The 15,627-nt window shown below is 41.1% G+C and overlaps 1 protein-coding gene and 1 long non-coding RNA gene across 2 annotated transcripts in view; both read right to left on the bottom strand.

The window, feature by feature from the left end:
* Positions 1-15,627, bottom strand: part of LOC149985555 (uncharacterized) — a 512,847-nt gene that overhangs the window by 301,651 nt on the left and 195,569 nt on the right. The window lies entirely within an intron of this gene.
* LOC110524405 (dual specificity protein phosphatase 6) lies at positions 1,489-6,144 on the bottom strand. Its single transcript, XM_021604008.3, has 3 exons — positions 4,992-6,144; positions 4,343-4,777; positions 1,489-3,322 (listed from the first exon to the last, which is right to left on the bottom strand). Exons 1-3 carry the CDS (start codon positions 5,389-5,391, stop codon positions 3,009-3,011), a joined length of 1,149 nt encoding a protein of 382 aa, XP_021459683.1. The 5' UTR covers positions 5,392-6,144; the 3' UTR covers positions 1,489-3,008.

Genomic DNA, 15,627 nt, shown 5'->3' with positions numbered 1-15,627 from the left:
AATACATTCAAAATATTCTTCTCATGAACCATAGAACGAAATGACACCAACTTTGTAACGTAGGTCCATGGTGCATCATAATAACTTAGTCTAAAAGAAGATGGCTAAGTTATTGACAAATCAAAATCCGATTTTACGTGATATTCTAAACCACCGTAAATCCACTGCACAGTGGTCTATCAACTTGAAACTTGTCATCGCAATCATGGACATTCATAAGATGAACCCCACTGGTATTAATCTCTCAAAAAACAAGTAAACTATTAACAACTCATTCTTTGCATGTGCAGTGATAATGCTCAGAATCATCTGCAATCGTCTTTATGTATATTTTTTTAACTTGTTGCTGCATTTAAATATGGCTGCACTGTACGTAATAAATGCACGTTAGCACATAAGCTACTGTAGTTCCTAGATGATAGAGAGTGCTTTGTTATCCAACTGATCTTGTGTCCTTTCTGTCAACCTGTGAACCCAGTTCATTGGTGCTCGCAGTTATATTTTGAATGTGTTTGGTTTGTCATGGTATGAAGTAAACACTTTTTTGTGAAGCCCTTTAATTATGTCTCTTTGTGTCATAGCATGTGGAAATCCTAGGTCCACCATCTGAAAACAATTGGCTAATCTACGGAGTTGCATGTACTGTAGGCCTATAGATAGTCCTGCTTTTACGTCACACCAAAGCATTAACACACTAACACACTCCAATAGCCTATATGTACTAATATATGCGTGTGACACATGTACATGTGTCACAGTCACTTCACCGACATGGCATTATTTAAATGTGTGAACAGCTGTTAGCATTGAGTGTGAACATGATCTCCTGTTTAGCCGTGAGGATTGTCTCTCAATGCTCTCCAGGTCTTAACAAGTACGCACCACACCATCCACAGTGTCAGGGAACACTATGTTTAAGGACTTTAAGTTCCCTTTGACGGGCTGCTTTGCTCAAACAAAGGCAATCACCTTCAGGAAGTGCCTCAGGGACTGTGTGTGTGTGTGTGTGTGTGTGTGTGTGTGTGTGTGTGTGTCCCAACCTAGAAAAACCAGTCCTTCAGAGATTCAGTCAATCAGTCATGCAATCTGTTAGTGTGACCGGAATCACTGTGTGTACTTCTAATTATGTACAGCACAAGTTTAGTAACATTTTGGACAAGTTCCCAAAGGAACATAATGTGCCAATGAGACACATCATGTTATACAACACTGGTGGTGTGACAATGTGTTAAGTGTTATTTGTATTGGATAATTGCTGTGTTTGAGAGCTGCATCAACCTATGTGGTTAAAGAACACCCATTTGTTTGTGAATGGCTCCTTCTGTGTCATCTGGCTGATGATTGTCACATGCACACACACACACAATGTGCGATGGTTAAAGTGGAACCGAGGAGTTGGAGAGTCCACTTAAAGTACATCAAGTCAACGTGTGGACACTGTGTAAAAAAACATCAACAAACTGTTGAGCAATGAAAAAAAGACATTGGTAGAAGTAGACAAAATATGAATTTATTAATAACTTATCATTTCTTTACATTCGTAAGAGAGGAGTGTCGACTCGAGGAGTGGTGGGTGTTGAAACCAAAATGTCTTTCTTCCCCCATAGACAGGCCTTCTCTCAGAAGGGAGGGACAACAAAATCATCCCATAATCAGGATTTTCTTCTCAACCAACAAAAAAACTAAATTTCACAGAGGCAAGGTGAGCAAGGCCTACTGCTTTGTCAACATCTCCCAGACTTTGAAAAGCCTTGACCACAGATAAGAATGAACTTATGTTAACCCCCATTGTTCCCCACTAAACATCAACATAAACAGAGCGTAGCAATCTTAAGTTGGCTTCCATAAAGCTATTTCTACCTTACTTAACTGAATAACAAATCAAGTTTCTTAACATAGCCATGCACCGACAGACAGTTTCAGTGATTTGTTGTAAAATTATTTTTAACAGTCATTTTGCTGTGGCTCAATTTGGTAGAATTGTGATAGGTGGTGAAAGCATAGTTTGGGCAAAGTCCTTTGAGGGTTAATGCACAAGAACACATCTATGTCCAGAACTAAGGCATACAACCAATGTGACTCTGATTTGTGTGAGGGTGGGTGCAAAAATGGCCTGTCAGGCTGAATTCATATATAAAGCAAATATATGAAATATATTACACATATACATTTATTAACGATTCTTGGAAAACCACACTACATTTTTTTTTGTTGGCATAATAAACTTAAACATACTGATCAATAAACAGTTGGTTTGCTTAAATAAAGTAGAAGATGAACACAAAAAAAAATATTCAGCACCCACTTGTTGCAAAGGGTATACTAGAGCAAGGCTATACTTTGTCTTTTATATTAAGAAATATACACATGTATAAATGATTCAAATGACTCCACACATGTAAAATTGTGTTCAATATACTGTGGCGTCTTAACCGGGGGTGTTTTACCCTAAACAGGCAAATCTTCACAGAAGACATGTAATATGCACCCAAAACAAAAGTATTGGAGGTGCATGTGCTAGCCCAAAAAACAAAAAGGTATTTATAGTCATATATACATGCATGTTCAGATAGAACAATCATGTCTCTTTGGCACACCAGCCTTTCATCGTGAAATTAAACGTACAATTGACCACCAGATCACTTTACTTCTCTTTCAACGTGTTTACAGAAAAAAAATTGAGGCAAAAACCTAGTCCAGTCCAAAATTAATATAGGGTTCTAGAAAGTTAATGTGCTTTCTTTTTCTCTCTCTTCCCCATCTTCTCTCTTTCATTCTTTCTTTCTCTGTCCCTGTTTTTGGAGCAGCTGCTTCTGAGCCGTTTGGCAGACCGACCACGTGCCCCTTCAGCAGCCATTCTTGGCAGCTGGTAACCTCAAGCCAACTGTGTCAATAACGGCAGGATGTCATCATGTCACAACAGGTGACGGAAATAAAGTAGAGAAACATTGCAGCGTTTCAGGTTTCATTAAATCTCCAAGCCAGTAGGGGGCGACAATGGCGCTGCCTCACGTGGACTCCAGAGGGTCCAGCTGGAAGACGTTGTGGTTGGTGGGGGTGGTGAAGTACAGTGGTTGTGTGGGGGCCACCACCCGGTTATCGCAGGGGCTCTTCAGGCCCAGGGTGCGCTCAAAGTCCAGGAGTTGGCCCATGAAGTTGAAGTTGGGCGAGATGTTGGACTTCTTCATCTTGACAATGTCGTAGGCGTCGTTCATGGACAGGTTGAGCTTCTGCATGAGGTACGCCACAGTGACTGTCACCGAACGGCTGATGCCGGCCAGACAGTGGACCAGGACGCCGCATTTCTGACTGCGAGCCTCATCTGAGAAGGAGGGGAAAAAAGAGGAGGAACATGTTATAGACTTTAGTCAGATATGCATCATGTGTATTCTGAGAAAACACAGCGATACAAAAACAATTGCTCTGAACATTTGGATACTGAAAAATAAACTTAGGCTGTGGAAGGGCAACCAGATAAAACAGTGCCTGTGGTCAACACTGACTAAACCAGTTCCACGGTTAAGCGGCGGAAGTCTGAAATGATCATAACAGTCTCAGGCCCAGACACATCCATCAACAAACCGTTGTGGTACTCTGAGCATAAACAGAGCAGACATTCTTTAATTTGGCCTGGAGTACCACGACTTGGAAATTGACAATTAACGCTCTATCAGGCTGCCCGAGTTACTTGATAATGGTGCCATTAGGGCGTATAAACGTAGGAGTTATGAGGGCACCCTGTCAGGGCTAACAGGATGTCAACAGAGCCTGTAAATGGCCCTCTTTGTGAAGGGAACACATCGCTGGGCTGTCCTAGATTACTTTCAATGGCCGCTTCCTTCCTGTTGTGCTCAAATTACCCCCTCCCTCCGCTCGTTCTACCCCTCTCCAATTTCCACACAGGCCTTTGTACTACAATTACACAAGCCTGAGGTAAGCTAGGCCCCGGCAGCAGACCAAAAAAGCAGACACAGGAAGTGTTCCATTGAAGTTTAATAATTGTAATTTGGGAGTAGTTAATTGTTATGGGGCATAGAACTAGAATAAAATGTATCTGCTTGGCACAATGGACTAAATCTGGTTCCCTCTGACTGATAAGAAAGTACTCTAGGACACCTATAATCCAAATTGCACAATAACAACTAAATAACTTCCTGGTGATAAGATATCTTATTAATACGTTTCAGTTCCTGTACTGTGAGCCCATGGTTTTCACTTGTTAGGCCAATATAAGCGTACATGTACAACAACTATAAAATAGACCTGTTTTATTTATTAACCCTGTGCGTAAATTAGAATAGGAGAGCTATCCATGTTCTTGAATGTAAGCTATTGCGTTTACCTATGAAGCTAATGGCTTCCGGGAAGAACTGTGACAGATTTTGGCTCCAGTGATCAGAGATGGGGATCTGCTTGTACTTGAATTCCCCGGCGTTCTCGAACATGTTGGGCAGGTTCGGAGTCACATTCAGAATGTACTTGATGCCGAACTCTTCTAGAATGTCTAAGTTGGTGGAATCCTTGGCGCAGCCCAGGTAGAGGTGCGGGAGGATCTCCACTGGGAAGGAGGGCTGGGGGTTGGACAGGGGACTGCCATCTGAGTCTGTGGCGCTGCTTGGGTCCCTGTCGATGTCGGACTCGATGTCGGATGAGTCGGAGCTTATCCGCAGACCCCCGAGGCCGAGCACCTGGGCAGTGGGAGAACTGCTATTGAAAGAGCCATCAAGATTGGTCTCGCACAGGGCTGGGAACTCGGCTTGGAATTTATTGAAACCACCTGTAAGATGAAGGAAATAATATTGTTAGACAAATCCATTGATATAACAGGCAGAGGCTACACAATGTGATGACCTAATATATTTGCATTATCATATACGTTTTTAGCTGCAAATGCATCCAAATATTCACTTATTCGTTGTTAATGTATTTACCGAATTAGGCCAACATTTTAGTAGAAAATGTGCGCTTCTGGAAAAAACAACAACACTCACCTTCAAGGTAAAACGCCTTGTAGCCCTCGTCTTTCATCTTCTTCAGGAGCAAGCCCAGGACGGAGCCCCCGTCCACATTTTCGTTCCATTCCCTGCTGTACTCGTCATACAGCACGATAGTGTCCGTCTTGCACCGCCGCGCAAATCTCTCCCGATCCTCGCCGTTTGAGAGCAGGCACTTGATGGGAAGATTGCCCTTCTTCAGCCGCCGGAGCATCAGGCTTGGGATGGCCACGTTAATCGCCGTTTCGACGTGCGAGGACTCGTATAGCTCCAGCGCTCTGCAGTCCATTACCAATAGGCAGTCTTTGCGCGTCTGGAGCTGCTTTTGCAGCCACTCCACGGTCTTGCTGATTGCCATTACCGATTCGAACTGAGCGGGCTTGGGCTTGTCAAGCATTTAGCAAAACAAATATGTTCACTTCACTGCAGGAAAATTATGTGGTTGGTCCCTGTAGGCTACAGCAAAAAAGCCGTCAACGTTATGACGACTGGAGCATTGAGGAAATGGCAGCGCACACTGGTCGATAAAAAAATATATTCTGGAATAACTGCAGAAATGAAAACGGATATCGGCTATTTCATTTCTCCCGAAAATCAGCAAAACACGAATTTCTTAGATATCCTACTGCAGATTGCCTATACACTAGCATTCATTCATGTAGCGGCTGGAAGAATGTCCATGTATTTATCAATGACTCACTAGTCAGCACTGACGTTGTCTTCGTATTATATAACTCAGGCTTTTGCTGTAGAAAATATTATTATTCTGTAAAAATCTAACTTAAACGGATTGACTGCAGGACAGTTTCAAAGCATTTGTCACCAATTTCCAATAATCAATTTATTATTCTGTCGTCTATTCCCAACCTTCTCGTTGTGAATAAGCCTCTTTTGTTGTTGTCGAGGCTGGTTCGTTGATGATGTGCTTTCCGCAGCGCCAAGCTAGTGAATGGTTACAAACGCGAGGCGTTTCAATGGATACATTATATCCGCCAGCCAATCAGAGGGCGCCGAGCAGTCATTACCCTGGAAACGGGGCCGGATGGAAGAAACTGTGTTGATGAATTGTTAATAAGTTTGTCATTCACAAAAACGGAAAGGAATTTCCGCTCGGGATCAAGTGAGTGCAAACAAACAGAAGCGGCACTGCAGGGGAAGGAAGGAGAGGGCTATTACTTATTGCGTAGAGGGGGATCCTACCTTGTCCTCAGATTTCTTAATGTCAAAGTTGCGCTATAACAAGATATGTGCACGGTGAGGCAGAGTTGTAGAGAGGCAGCCTATTTGCGTATGGGACACATTATTGCTTTTTTGAACGTTTTGGAACCTCTGTCTAAATTAATCCGTTTTTCATTGTTGTATTTGTCAATTAAATGAAACATGTTTATGATTCCATGACATTTTAAATAATTTAATTAATACATGGATATATTGCAATTTAACATGGTTTGTAAATTATGTTAAGATTCCAATTCATTGGGTGGAAAAGATGTGCACAATGAATGTGTAAAATCAAACGTGGACAAGTTTCCAATGTCCATACAAACGTTCACCTACAGTAGGCTATAGGCCTATGATACAGAGAGGATTAAATACAGTTGAACTCGGAAGTTTACATGCGCCTTAGCCAAATACATTTAAACTCAGTTTTTCACAAATACTGACAATAAATTCCTCGTCTTAGGTCAGTTAGGACCACCCCTTTATTTTAAGAATGTGAAATGTCAAAATAATAAAAAAGAGAATGACTTATTTCAGCTTTTATTTCTTTCATCACATTCCACGTGGGTCAGAAGTTTATATACACTCAATTTGTATTTGGTAGCATTGCCTTTAAATTGTTTAACTTGGGTCAAACGTTTCGGGTAGCCTTCCACAAGCTTCCCACAATAAGTTGGGTGAATTTTGGCCCATTCCTCCCGACAGAGCTGGTGTAACTGAGTCAGATTTGTAGGCCTCCTTGCTCTCACATGCTTTTTCACAAATTTTCTTTAGGATGAGGTCAGGGCTTTGTGATGGCCACTCCATTACCTTGACTTTGTTGTCCTTAAACCGTTTTGCCACAACTTTGGAAGTATGCTTAGGGTCATTGTCCATAAGGAAGACCCATTTGCGACCAAGCTTTAACTTCCTGACTGATGTCTTGAGATATTTCTTAAATATATGCACATCATTTTCCTACCCCATGATGCCATGTATATTGTGAAGTGCACCAGTCCCTCCTGCAGCAAAGCACCCCCACAACATAATGCTGCCACCCCTGTGCTTCACGGTTAGGATGGTGTTCTTCAGCATATGCAAGCATCCCCATTTTTCCTCCAAACATAACGATGGTTATTGTGGCCAAACAGTTCTATTTTTTTTCATCAGACCAGAGGACATTTATCCAAAAAGTAAGATTGTTGTCCCCATGTGTTGTTGCAAACCGTATTCTGGCTTTTTCGTGGCGGTTTTGGAGCAGTGGATTATTCCCTGCTGAGCGGCCTTTCAGGTTATGTCGAGATAGGACTCGCTTTTGTATCTGTTTCCGCCAGCATCTTCACAAGGTCCTTTGCTGTTGTTCTTGGATTGATTTGCACTTTTTGCACCAAAGTACGTTCATCTCTATGAGACAGAGTGCGTCTCCTTCCTGGTCTCATGGTGTTTATACTTGCATACTATTGTTTGTACAGATGAATGTGGTACCTTCAGGCATTTGGAAATTGCTCCCAAGGATGTGCCAGACTTGGAGGTCTACAATTTTTCTTTTGATTTTCCCATGTTGTCAAGCAAAGAGGAACTGAGTTTGAAGGTGGGCCTTTAAATACATCCACAGGTACACCTACAATTGACTCAAATAATGTAAATTAGCCTATCAGAAGCTTCTCAAGCCATGACATAATTTTCTGGAATTTTCCAAGCTGTTTAAAGGCACCGTCAACTTAGTGTATGTAAACTTCTGACCCACTGGAACTGTGATACAGTGAATTACAGATTTGTCTGTAAACAATTGTTGGAAAAATTACTTGTGTCATGCACAAAGTAGATGTCCTAACCGACTGGCCAAAACTATAGTTTGTTAACAAGACATTTGTGGAATGGTTGAAAAATTAGTTAATGACTCCAACCTAAGTGTATGTAAACTTCCGACTTCAACTGTATGCTATGGTTTTCTGAAACAGAAGTGCATGGGTTAAATGCTATGGTGCCTGTCGTTATTATATCGTTGTCCTTTTGCTACACAAATAATTGGGTTTCAGAGCTTTGTCTAGGATCAGTTTACGTTTTATTGTTAAAATCATCTCTCTCTCTCATCAGCCATATTGGTTGGCCTATCACTAGATTCTGTTATGTCCTCTCTCACACCTCAGTAATCTGAACTGCCTTGCATGATGTCACAAAACAGTACCACATAAGAGAGTAATGTTTATCTTGTGAAATCTTAAGGCTGTTTTAAGTTAAAGTTGTTATGAAGCAGGGATGTCAAACTCAATCAGGGCACAGAGTGACATTGAAAAAACACTGGTCTAAGGCACTGCATCTCAGTGCTAGAGGAGTCACTACAGACATCCTGGTTCGATGTTTGTTTTTACAAAAAAAACTTGCATACAACTGCAAACTGGCCATTGTTCTAATAGAAAAAATATGGCCCTTTGTAATGTCCACTGATGTAGATAGGATGCAAAATATAGCATTTTAACATATTAAAACAAAAGAAGAGATAAATAATATGTATCCAGCCTTTGTTGCTATGCTTGCAGATAGATAGTATTCTAATCAAAAATGATTTAATAACTCCAAATAACAACAACTTAGCTAGGTGGGTTGTAACATTTAAACTTAAAACATGTTTTTCATTTTGTGGTACTGCATGGATCACCAGTGCGGTTTAATACAGCATTGCTGTATGGCGCACTCAAAATGTCTTTAAAACCTTGTGACTAGGGGGCATTATTTTCATTTTTGGAAAAATAACGTTCCCGTAGTAAACGGGATATTTTGTCAGGACAAGATGCTAGAATATGCATCTAATTGACAGTTTAGGATAGAAAACACTCTAAAGTTTCCAAAACTGTAAAAAATATTGTCTGTGAGTATAACAGAACTGATATTGCTGACGAAAGCCTGAGAAAAATCCAATCCGGAAGTGCCTCATGTTTTGAAAGCGCTGTGTTCCAATGCGTCCCTATTGAGCAGTGAATGGGCTATCAACCAGATTACTTTTTCTCCATATTCCCCAAGGTGTCTACAGCATTGTGAAGTAGTTTTACGCATTTATGTTGAAGAATACCCGTAAGCGGCTACATTGCGCAACTGGTGGCTCCCAGAGTGATTCTCGCGTAAAATACAGAGGTAGCCATTACTCCAATCGGTCCTACTGAAAAACCAATTGTCCCGGTGGATATATTATCGAATAGATATTTGAAAAACACCTTGAGGATTGATTATAAACAACGTTTGCCATGTTTCTGTTGATATTGTGGAGCTAATTTGGAATATTTTTCGCCGTTTTCGTGACTGCATTTTCCGGGCGATTTCTCAGGCAAACGTGAAGAACAAACGGAGCTATTTCGCCTACAAAAATAATATTTTTGGAAAAAAGGAACATTGGCTATCTAACTGGGAGTCTCGTGAGTTAAAACATCCGAAGCTCATCAAAGGTAAACTATTTACTTTGATTGCTTTTCTGATTTCCGTGACCAAGTTACCTGCTGCTAGCTGGACAAAATGCTATGATAGGCTATCGATAAACTTACACAAATGCTTGTCTAGATTTGGCTGTAAAGCATATTTTGAAAATCTGAGATGACAGGGTGATTAACAAAAGGCTAAGCTGTGTCTCAATATATTTCACTTGTGATTTTCATGAATTGGAATATTTTCTAGGAATATCTATGTCCGTTGCGTTATAGTAATTAGTGTCAGTCAATGATTACGCTCCCTCATGCGGGATGGGGAGTCATTAGAGGTTAATTGAGTAGCAAGCCTAGGCTATTGCTCAAATGTTGCTGTAATAGGCCTGCATTTGCATGGCGTTTTGTTGCAGGTTTTGTATTTTGGTTATTTATTGACAAGCTTTAAATACCAAAGCCAGACTGCAACATTTTAGTAGCCTAGCTAGGACTGTGGACTGTGTCTGTACACTTTCCCTCCTCTGCACGCTGTAAACCGTACACAGGAAAAGCAGTGCAATTGATGTTGCGTTCAGGAACGCAATCTCACCAGGCCGCATTTATTTAAAGCAAACTTTTTGACAAGCAAGATTACGTTATATGTAGGCTACAGCAATTACTCATTGGTACCGAAACTTGGCATAGACATTTAGCCTACAACACGTTTAAACATTGGATATGGTAGAAGATTTGGTCAGTGCCATGTATCATATCTGGGTGTGGGGCTGGGGCAGGGAGGGGGGGTGTGTGGCAATTCACTGCGTTCAGCAGTTTGGCAGTTTAATTTCATTTATTTGTATTTAACCTTTATTTAACTAGGAAAGTCAGATAAGAACAAATTCCTATTTACAATGAAGGCCTAATGACGGCAGTGCTTGCTGTGACTTGTAGTGCAGCTCATCGCGGACAGTACGGAAGATGGCCGAAACGAATTGACAACCCAGATGGAAATGTGTCATGGTCCGGATTCAGCCTGCAGGCTTTGTGTCTGACACATGTGTTATGAAGCCTTCATAACACTGTCATAAGGAAACCTAACATGCCAACACTAAGACTTTTCTGTCATTTCAACAGTAAAACACATGTTTTACAGCGTTAATGTTGTAGATTGCACTGGAAAATACTGTTATTAACTGTAATTCGGAAGCCTCCTGTAAACATTACTCTAACATGCTGTACAAACAGGAAGACTGGCAAATAAAATCTAACCCCAGACCATCAGGCTGCTGAATAGCCACCACTACCTTTGATGTCTTCACTATTTTTCTACCATGTAGAAAATAGTAAAAATAAAGAAAAAAACATTGAATTAGTAGGTGTGTCCAAACTTTTGACTGGTACCATATGTGTTAACTTCTTGTTACTTCTGTTGTCACTTCTGTTGTTAATGTTATTATCAATTTGAATACATTTATTTTATCTATAAAATTATTGTTTTTCTTACATTTAGATTTCAGGTAGAATTTCACAAAATGTACAGCATTATCGTGGTACATTACAGCATTCCTGTAAATTTACAGCAAGGATGCTCTAATGTGTCTTTACAGTAAGCAAATAGTACTGTAAAGCAAAATTACAGTATTAATCTGCCCCTTGTGGTGTCAGTATAATGTTGTACATTTACAAGGAAAAGTTTTACAATGAAGTTAGGACAATAGTGATGCCACTGTTGATTGTGTTTACTGAATTTTACTCGGGTGACATAATGAGCTTGATATTTTTTTAGTGCTTAGGGATATCCCACGCACACACACAGGATCCTCTTAGGCTGAGGTGAGTCTGTGTAGTTATATGAAACGTGGAGCAGCACCACCAACAGACCTTTAACCCTTCTGCCTGTCACATTTAAATAGCCCCATGTTCTGGCTGAATGGAGCCAAGCTGTTTCTTTTCAGGAACAAATGGCCCCTTCCCCCTTTACCCCATCCCACATCTCTCCCTTTCCTCTTTCTCTATACCGTCCATCTTTCAATCTCTCCAATACTGATTTCTCTCTCTCGTTCTCTTCCCTTTCTCCTTCCCTTTCTCCATTCATCTCCCTCCCTCCCCTCTCCACCATCCTCCCTCCCTCCCTCGCTCTACTGTTAATCTACTTGCCCTCCTTGTTTCTCAGCCACTGGGTGCTTGTTGTCTAACTGGGAAATCCTTTGTCCGTTCACAAAAGCTCCCTGTATCCAGCAGTCGTGAGGTCTGGACTGGAGCCACGGCACTACAGATGGGGTTGGGGAGGGAGTGTGTGCGTGCTTGTGTGCATGTGTGTGAGAGAGCTTGAGGGAGAGAGAGATTGAGTGTGCATGTGTGTAGGCTGAACAGGGTAGCAGCTTAACTTTCTATGGCCGGTTCACAATATTCAACTTCCTGTAAGTTCCCTACGTCGGCCACCAACGGAGAGAAAGTTCCAGACATCCCAGAAAAGACACAACACAGAGACCTAACAGACGACTGTCACTGGGTGATAAGAACCACCGTCTTTCTCCTGTTACCACAACAATTATGTTATCTGATGTAGTCAACCCACACTGGGATCACAAACACACAATGTAACATGCACTCACTTCCGTGACAACCATCAATTTCAGCTTTAACCCAAGCAAGGTGAAGAGGGCAACTTTTTCTAAATGCTTCCATGTACACAAATGAGCAGCATATTATACTCCAGTTGGAGCCTGAGATAATGAAGAATAGCACCGGGCTAACCAGTTTTGCTATTTTGTGTTGTTTGTAACTTATTTTGTACATAATGTTTCTGCCACGGTCTGTTTTGACCGAAAAGAGCTTCTGGATATCAGAACAGCGATAACTCACCTCGAACTGGATGGAGATTTTTTCTTTAATGAGTCAGACGCAAAGGATTTACTGCAGATATCAGACCAGGCCCAAATCCCCATTATGGATAAGGTCCGGGTGCCTTGTGAGAATTTGTCGGCATGTGGGTAACCTGCCTCTACCATCCGTCCTATTGGAAAATAAACTGGATGAGCTCCGTTCAAGACTATCCTACCAACGGGACATTAAAAACGGTAATATCTTATGTTTCCACAGAATGGACAATATACAGTTAGCTGGGTTTTCCGCAAGACAGAACAGCTGTGTCTGGTAAGACAAGGAGTGGCAGTCTATTTGTCAATAATAGCTGGTGCGCAAAATCTAAATGAATAACTTCTTATGGCTTAGATCCCACTAACGGGATCGATATTGCAACAGCCAGTGAAAGTGCAGGGCGCCAAATTTAAACAACAGGAATCTCATAATTAAAATTTCTCAAACATACAAGTATTATACACCATTTTAAAGATAAATGTCTTGTTTATCCAACCCCTTGTCCGATTTCAAAAAGGCTTTACGGCGAAAGCATACCAAATGATTTTTAGGTCAGCGCCTAGTCACAAAAAATATACAGCCATTTTCCAGCCAAAGAGAGGAGTCACAAAAAGCAGAAAAGGAGATAAAATGAATCACTAACCTTTGATGATCTTCATCAGATGGCACTCATAGGACTTCATGTTACACAATACATGTATGTTTTATTCGATAAAGTTCATATTTATATCCAAACATCTCAGTTTACATTGGCGCGTTATGTTCAGTAATGTTTTGCCAAGAGCCACATCAATTTACAGAAATACTCATCATAAACATTGATGAAAGATATAAGTGTTACACATAGTTTTAAAGACAAACTTCTCCTTAATGCAAACGCTGTGTCAGATTTCAAAAAAGCTTTACGACGAAAGCATACCCTGCGAAAATCTGAGTACAGCGCTCAGCCACCAAAACAAGCCATACTGCCATGTTGTGGAGTCAACAAAAGTCAGAAATAGCGTTATAAATATTCACTTACCTTTGATGATCTTCATCGGAATGCCCTCCCAGGAATGCCAGTTCCACAATAATTGTTTATTTTGTTCGATAAAGTCCCATAATTTATGTCCAAATACCTACTTTTGTTTGCACGTTTAGTTCACCAATCCAAATGCACAAGGTGCGAGCACAAAGTCAAGACGAAAAGTCAAAAAAGTTCCATTACAGTTCGTAGAAACATGTCAAATGATGTATATAATCAATCATCTTCAATAATATTCCTTTGTCATTAGAAAGGAAAGGGATCTCGCGCTCACGGTTGTGCGTGAGACTTAGCTAAAGGCTTTCAGCCTGACCACCTAATTGGAATGGTCTTATTCGCTCCCCTTTCACAATAGAAGCCTGAAACAACTTTCTAATGACTGTTGACATCTAGTGGAAGCCTTAAGAAGTGCAATCTGACCAAATTTACACTATATTGGATAGGCAATCACTTGAAAAACTACAAATCTCAGATTTCCCATTTCCTGGTTGGATTTTTCTCAGGTTTTCGCCTGCCATATGAGTTCTGTTATACTCACAGACATCATTCAAACATATTTAGAAACTGCAGAGTGATTTCCATCCAAATCTACTAATGATATGCATAACCTAGCTTCTGGGCCTGAGTAACAGTCAGTTTACTCTGGGCATGCTTTTCATCCGGACGTGAAAATACTGCCCTCTAGCCCAAAAAATTATATCCTCCTGATTTTTGCTTACAATCAATAAATAAAGCAGAAAGTACCAGTACCACTCACTACGGAAGTGGTGACGCAGATGCTAAGCTACAGGACTGTTTTGCTGGCACAGACTGGAATATGTTTCATCCGATGGCATTGAGGAGTATGTGGCGAAATCCTGCACGGAGCCTTCAACGTGCCCTGCCATTTTAAGAGTGCATCAGCAGTCAGGAAGGAGGAAATAAAGATAGTTATTCTGGCTCTCTGTGTGGAGCGCTCAGTTGGCGTGGCAGTTTGACAGTGTGTGCAACTCTGCAGAACACTATTTTAGCATGATCAATTGTAAAGTGTTTAAGTCGATCGGCAGTATTACTGTTCTAGGTCGTGGTTGTAATCTTTTGGGACCGCTCCTGTCATTGTTCGCATGGACTAGTAGCAACATTGTTGCGAAGCTTTGAAAAACAAACCAACAAACCAGGTGTATCAGACGGACAGACAGTGCAACTGCAAGCCTGAAGTCAACAGCTAAGACCACCCCCACCTCTCTCTCTCGCTCTCATTTTCCCTCAATTGCTCTAGTGCTTTTCACTGCAGCAGACTTTCTTTTTTCTCTCTGTGCTCCTTTTGATGTTCAGTGTCGTTGGACTATCAGTCCCCTGCCAATTGTATTTGGTGTGACATTTTAGTTAAAGGAAATTTGTGTGAGTTCTTGTCTGTTGTTTGAACTGTATTGATTTCGTGTGTGACTATTTACATCTGGGCGAGAAGATTTTTGGGCACACAAATTCATATCCCTTGCACTGCTCCCCTGGGAGGTAATCCAGATGATTGCAAAACCTCTAATGTTGATGACTGGGTTCTTTCTTGTCAATTGATTCTATGAAGTTGCAATTAAATTGCTCTGCCATTATTATTGTATGAGATATTATTGTTTGGGTTACCCCTGTGCTGTGACGTGTGTTTTGTAAGTTATGTATTATCGTTTCTCTTCACTGGCTATCTGGCAAACAGGCTACACTCTAGGCAGTCTCTTCTGCTGATGTGTGTGTGGGTGTGTGTCTGGTAGAGGTACTCGATCTATCCTAGTCTTTTCCTTTCGCAGGGGTACTGTTTTTCTCAATTGCTTAGACACAATTCCTGGAACAACTCACCATTTTCTAAAATCTAAACATCTAACTTCTGGGTCCCAATTCAAACTTTGCCCTCAGACAACACACAAAACCTCTATTGTGCCAGAAATCCAGTGCCGACAGAGATGGCCGCCTTGCTTCGCGTTCTTAGGAAACTATGCAGTATTTTGTTTTTTTATGTATTATTTCTTACACTGTTATGTCTTATTACATACAAGAGCAACGTTAACATTACGACCGGGAATACGACTTTCCCGAAGCGGATCCTCTGTTTGGTCCACCACAATGGATCGGATCCCAGTAGGCGACCCAAAACAATGGCACTGCA

Source organism: Oncorhynchus mykiss, chromosome 1 (assembly GCF_057628025.1).
Source record: "Oncorhynchus mykiss isolate SJ-2025 chromosome 1, ASM5762802v1, whole genome shotgun sequence".
NCBI lineage: Eukaryota > Metazoa > Chordata > Actinopteri > Salmoniformes > Salmonidae > Oncorhynchus > Oncorhynchus mykiss.
This window is presented reverse-complemented; position numbering and strand designations above follow the sequence as displayed.

What these genes read in the sequence shown, in the direction of transcription:
- LOC110524405 (XM_021604008.3), bottom strand. Translation starts at nt 5,391, where the DNA reads ATGCTTGACAAGCCCAAGCCCGCTCAGTTCGAATCGGTAATGGCAATC. An exon ending in CAAGGCGTTTTACCTTGAAG is followed by an intron (nt 4,778 to 4,991) that starts GTGAGTGTTGTT and finishes TTCATCTTACAG; the next exon opens with GTGGTTTCAATAAATTCCAA. An exon ending in GGAAGCCATTAGCTTCATAG is followed by an intron (nt 3,323 to 4,342) that starts GTAAACGCAATA and finishes CCTCCTTCTCAG; the next exon opens with ATGAGGCTCGCAGTCAGAAA.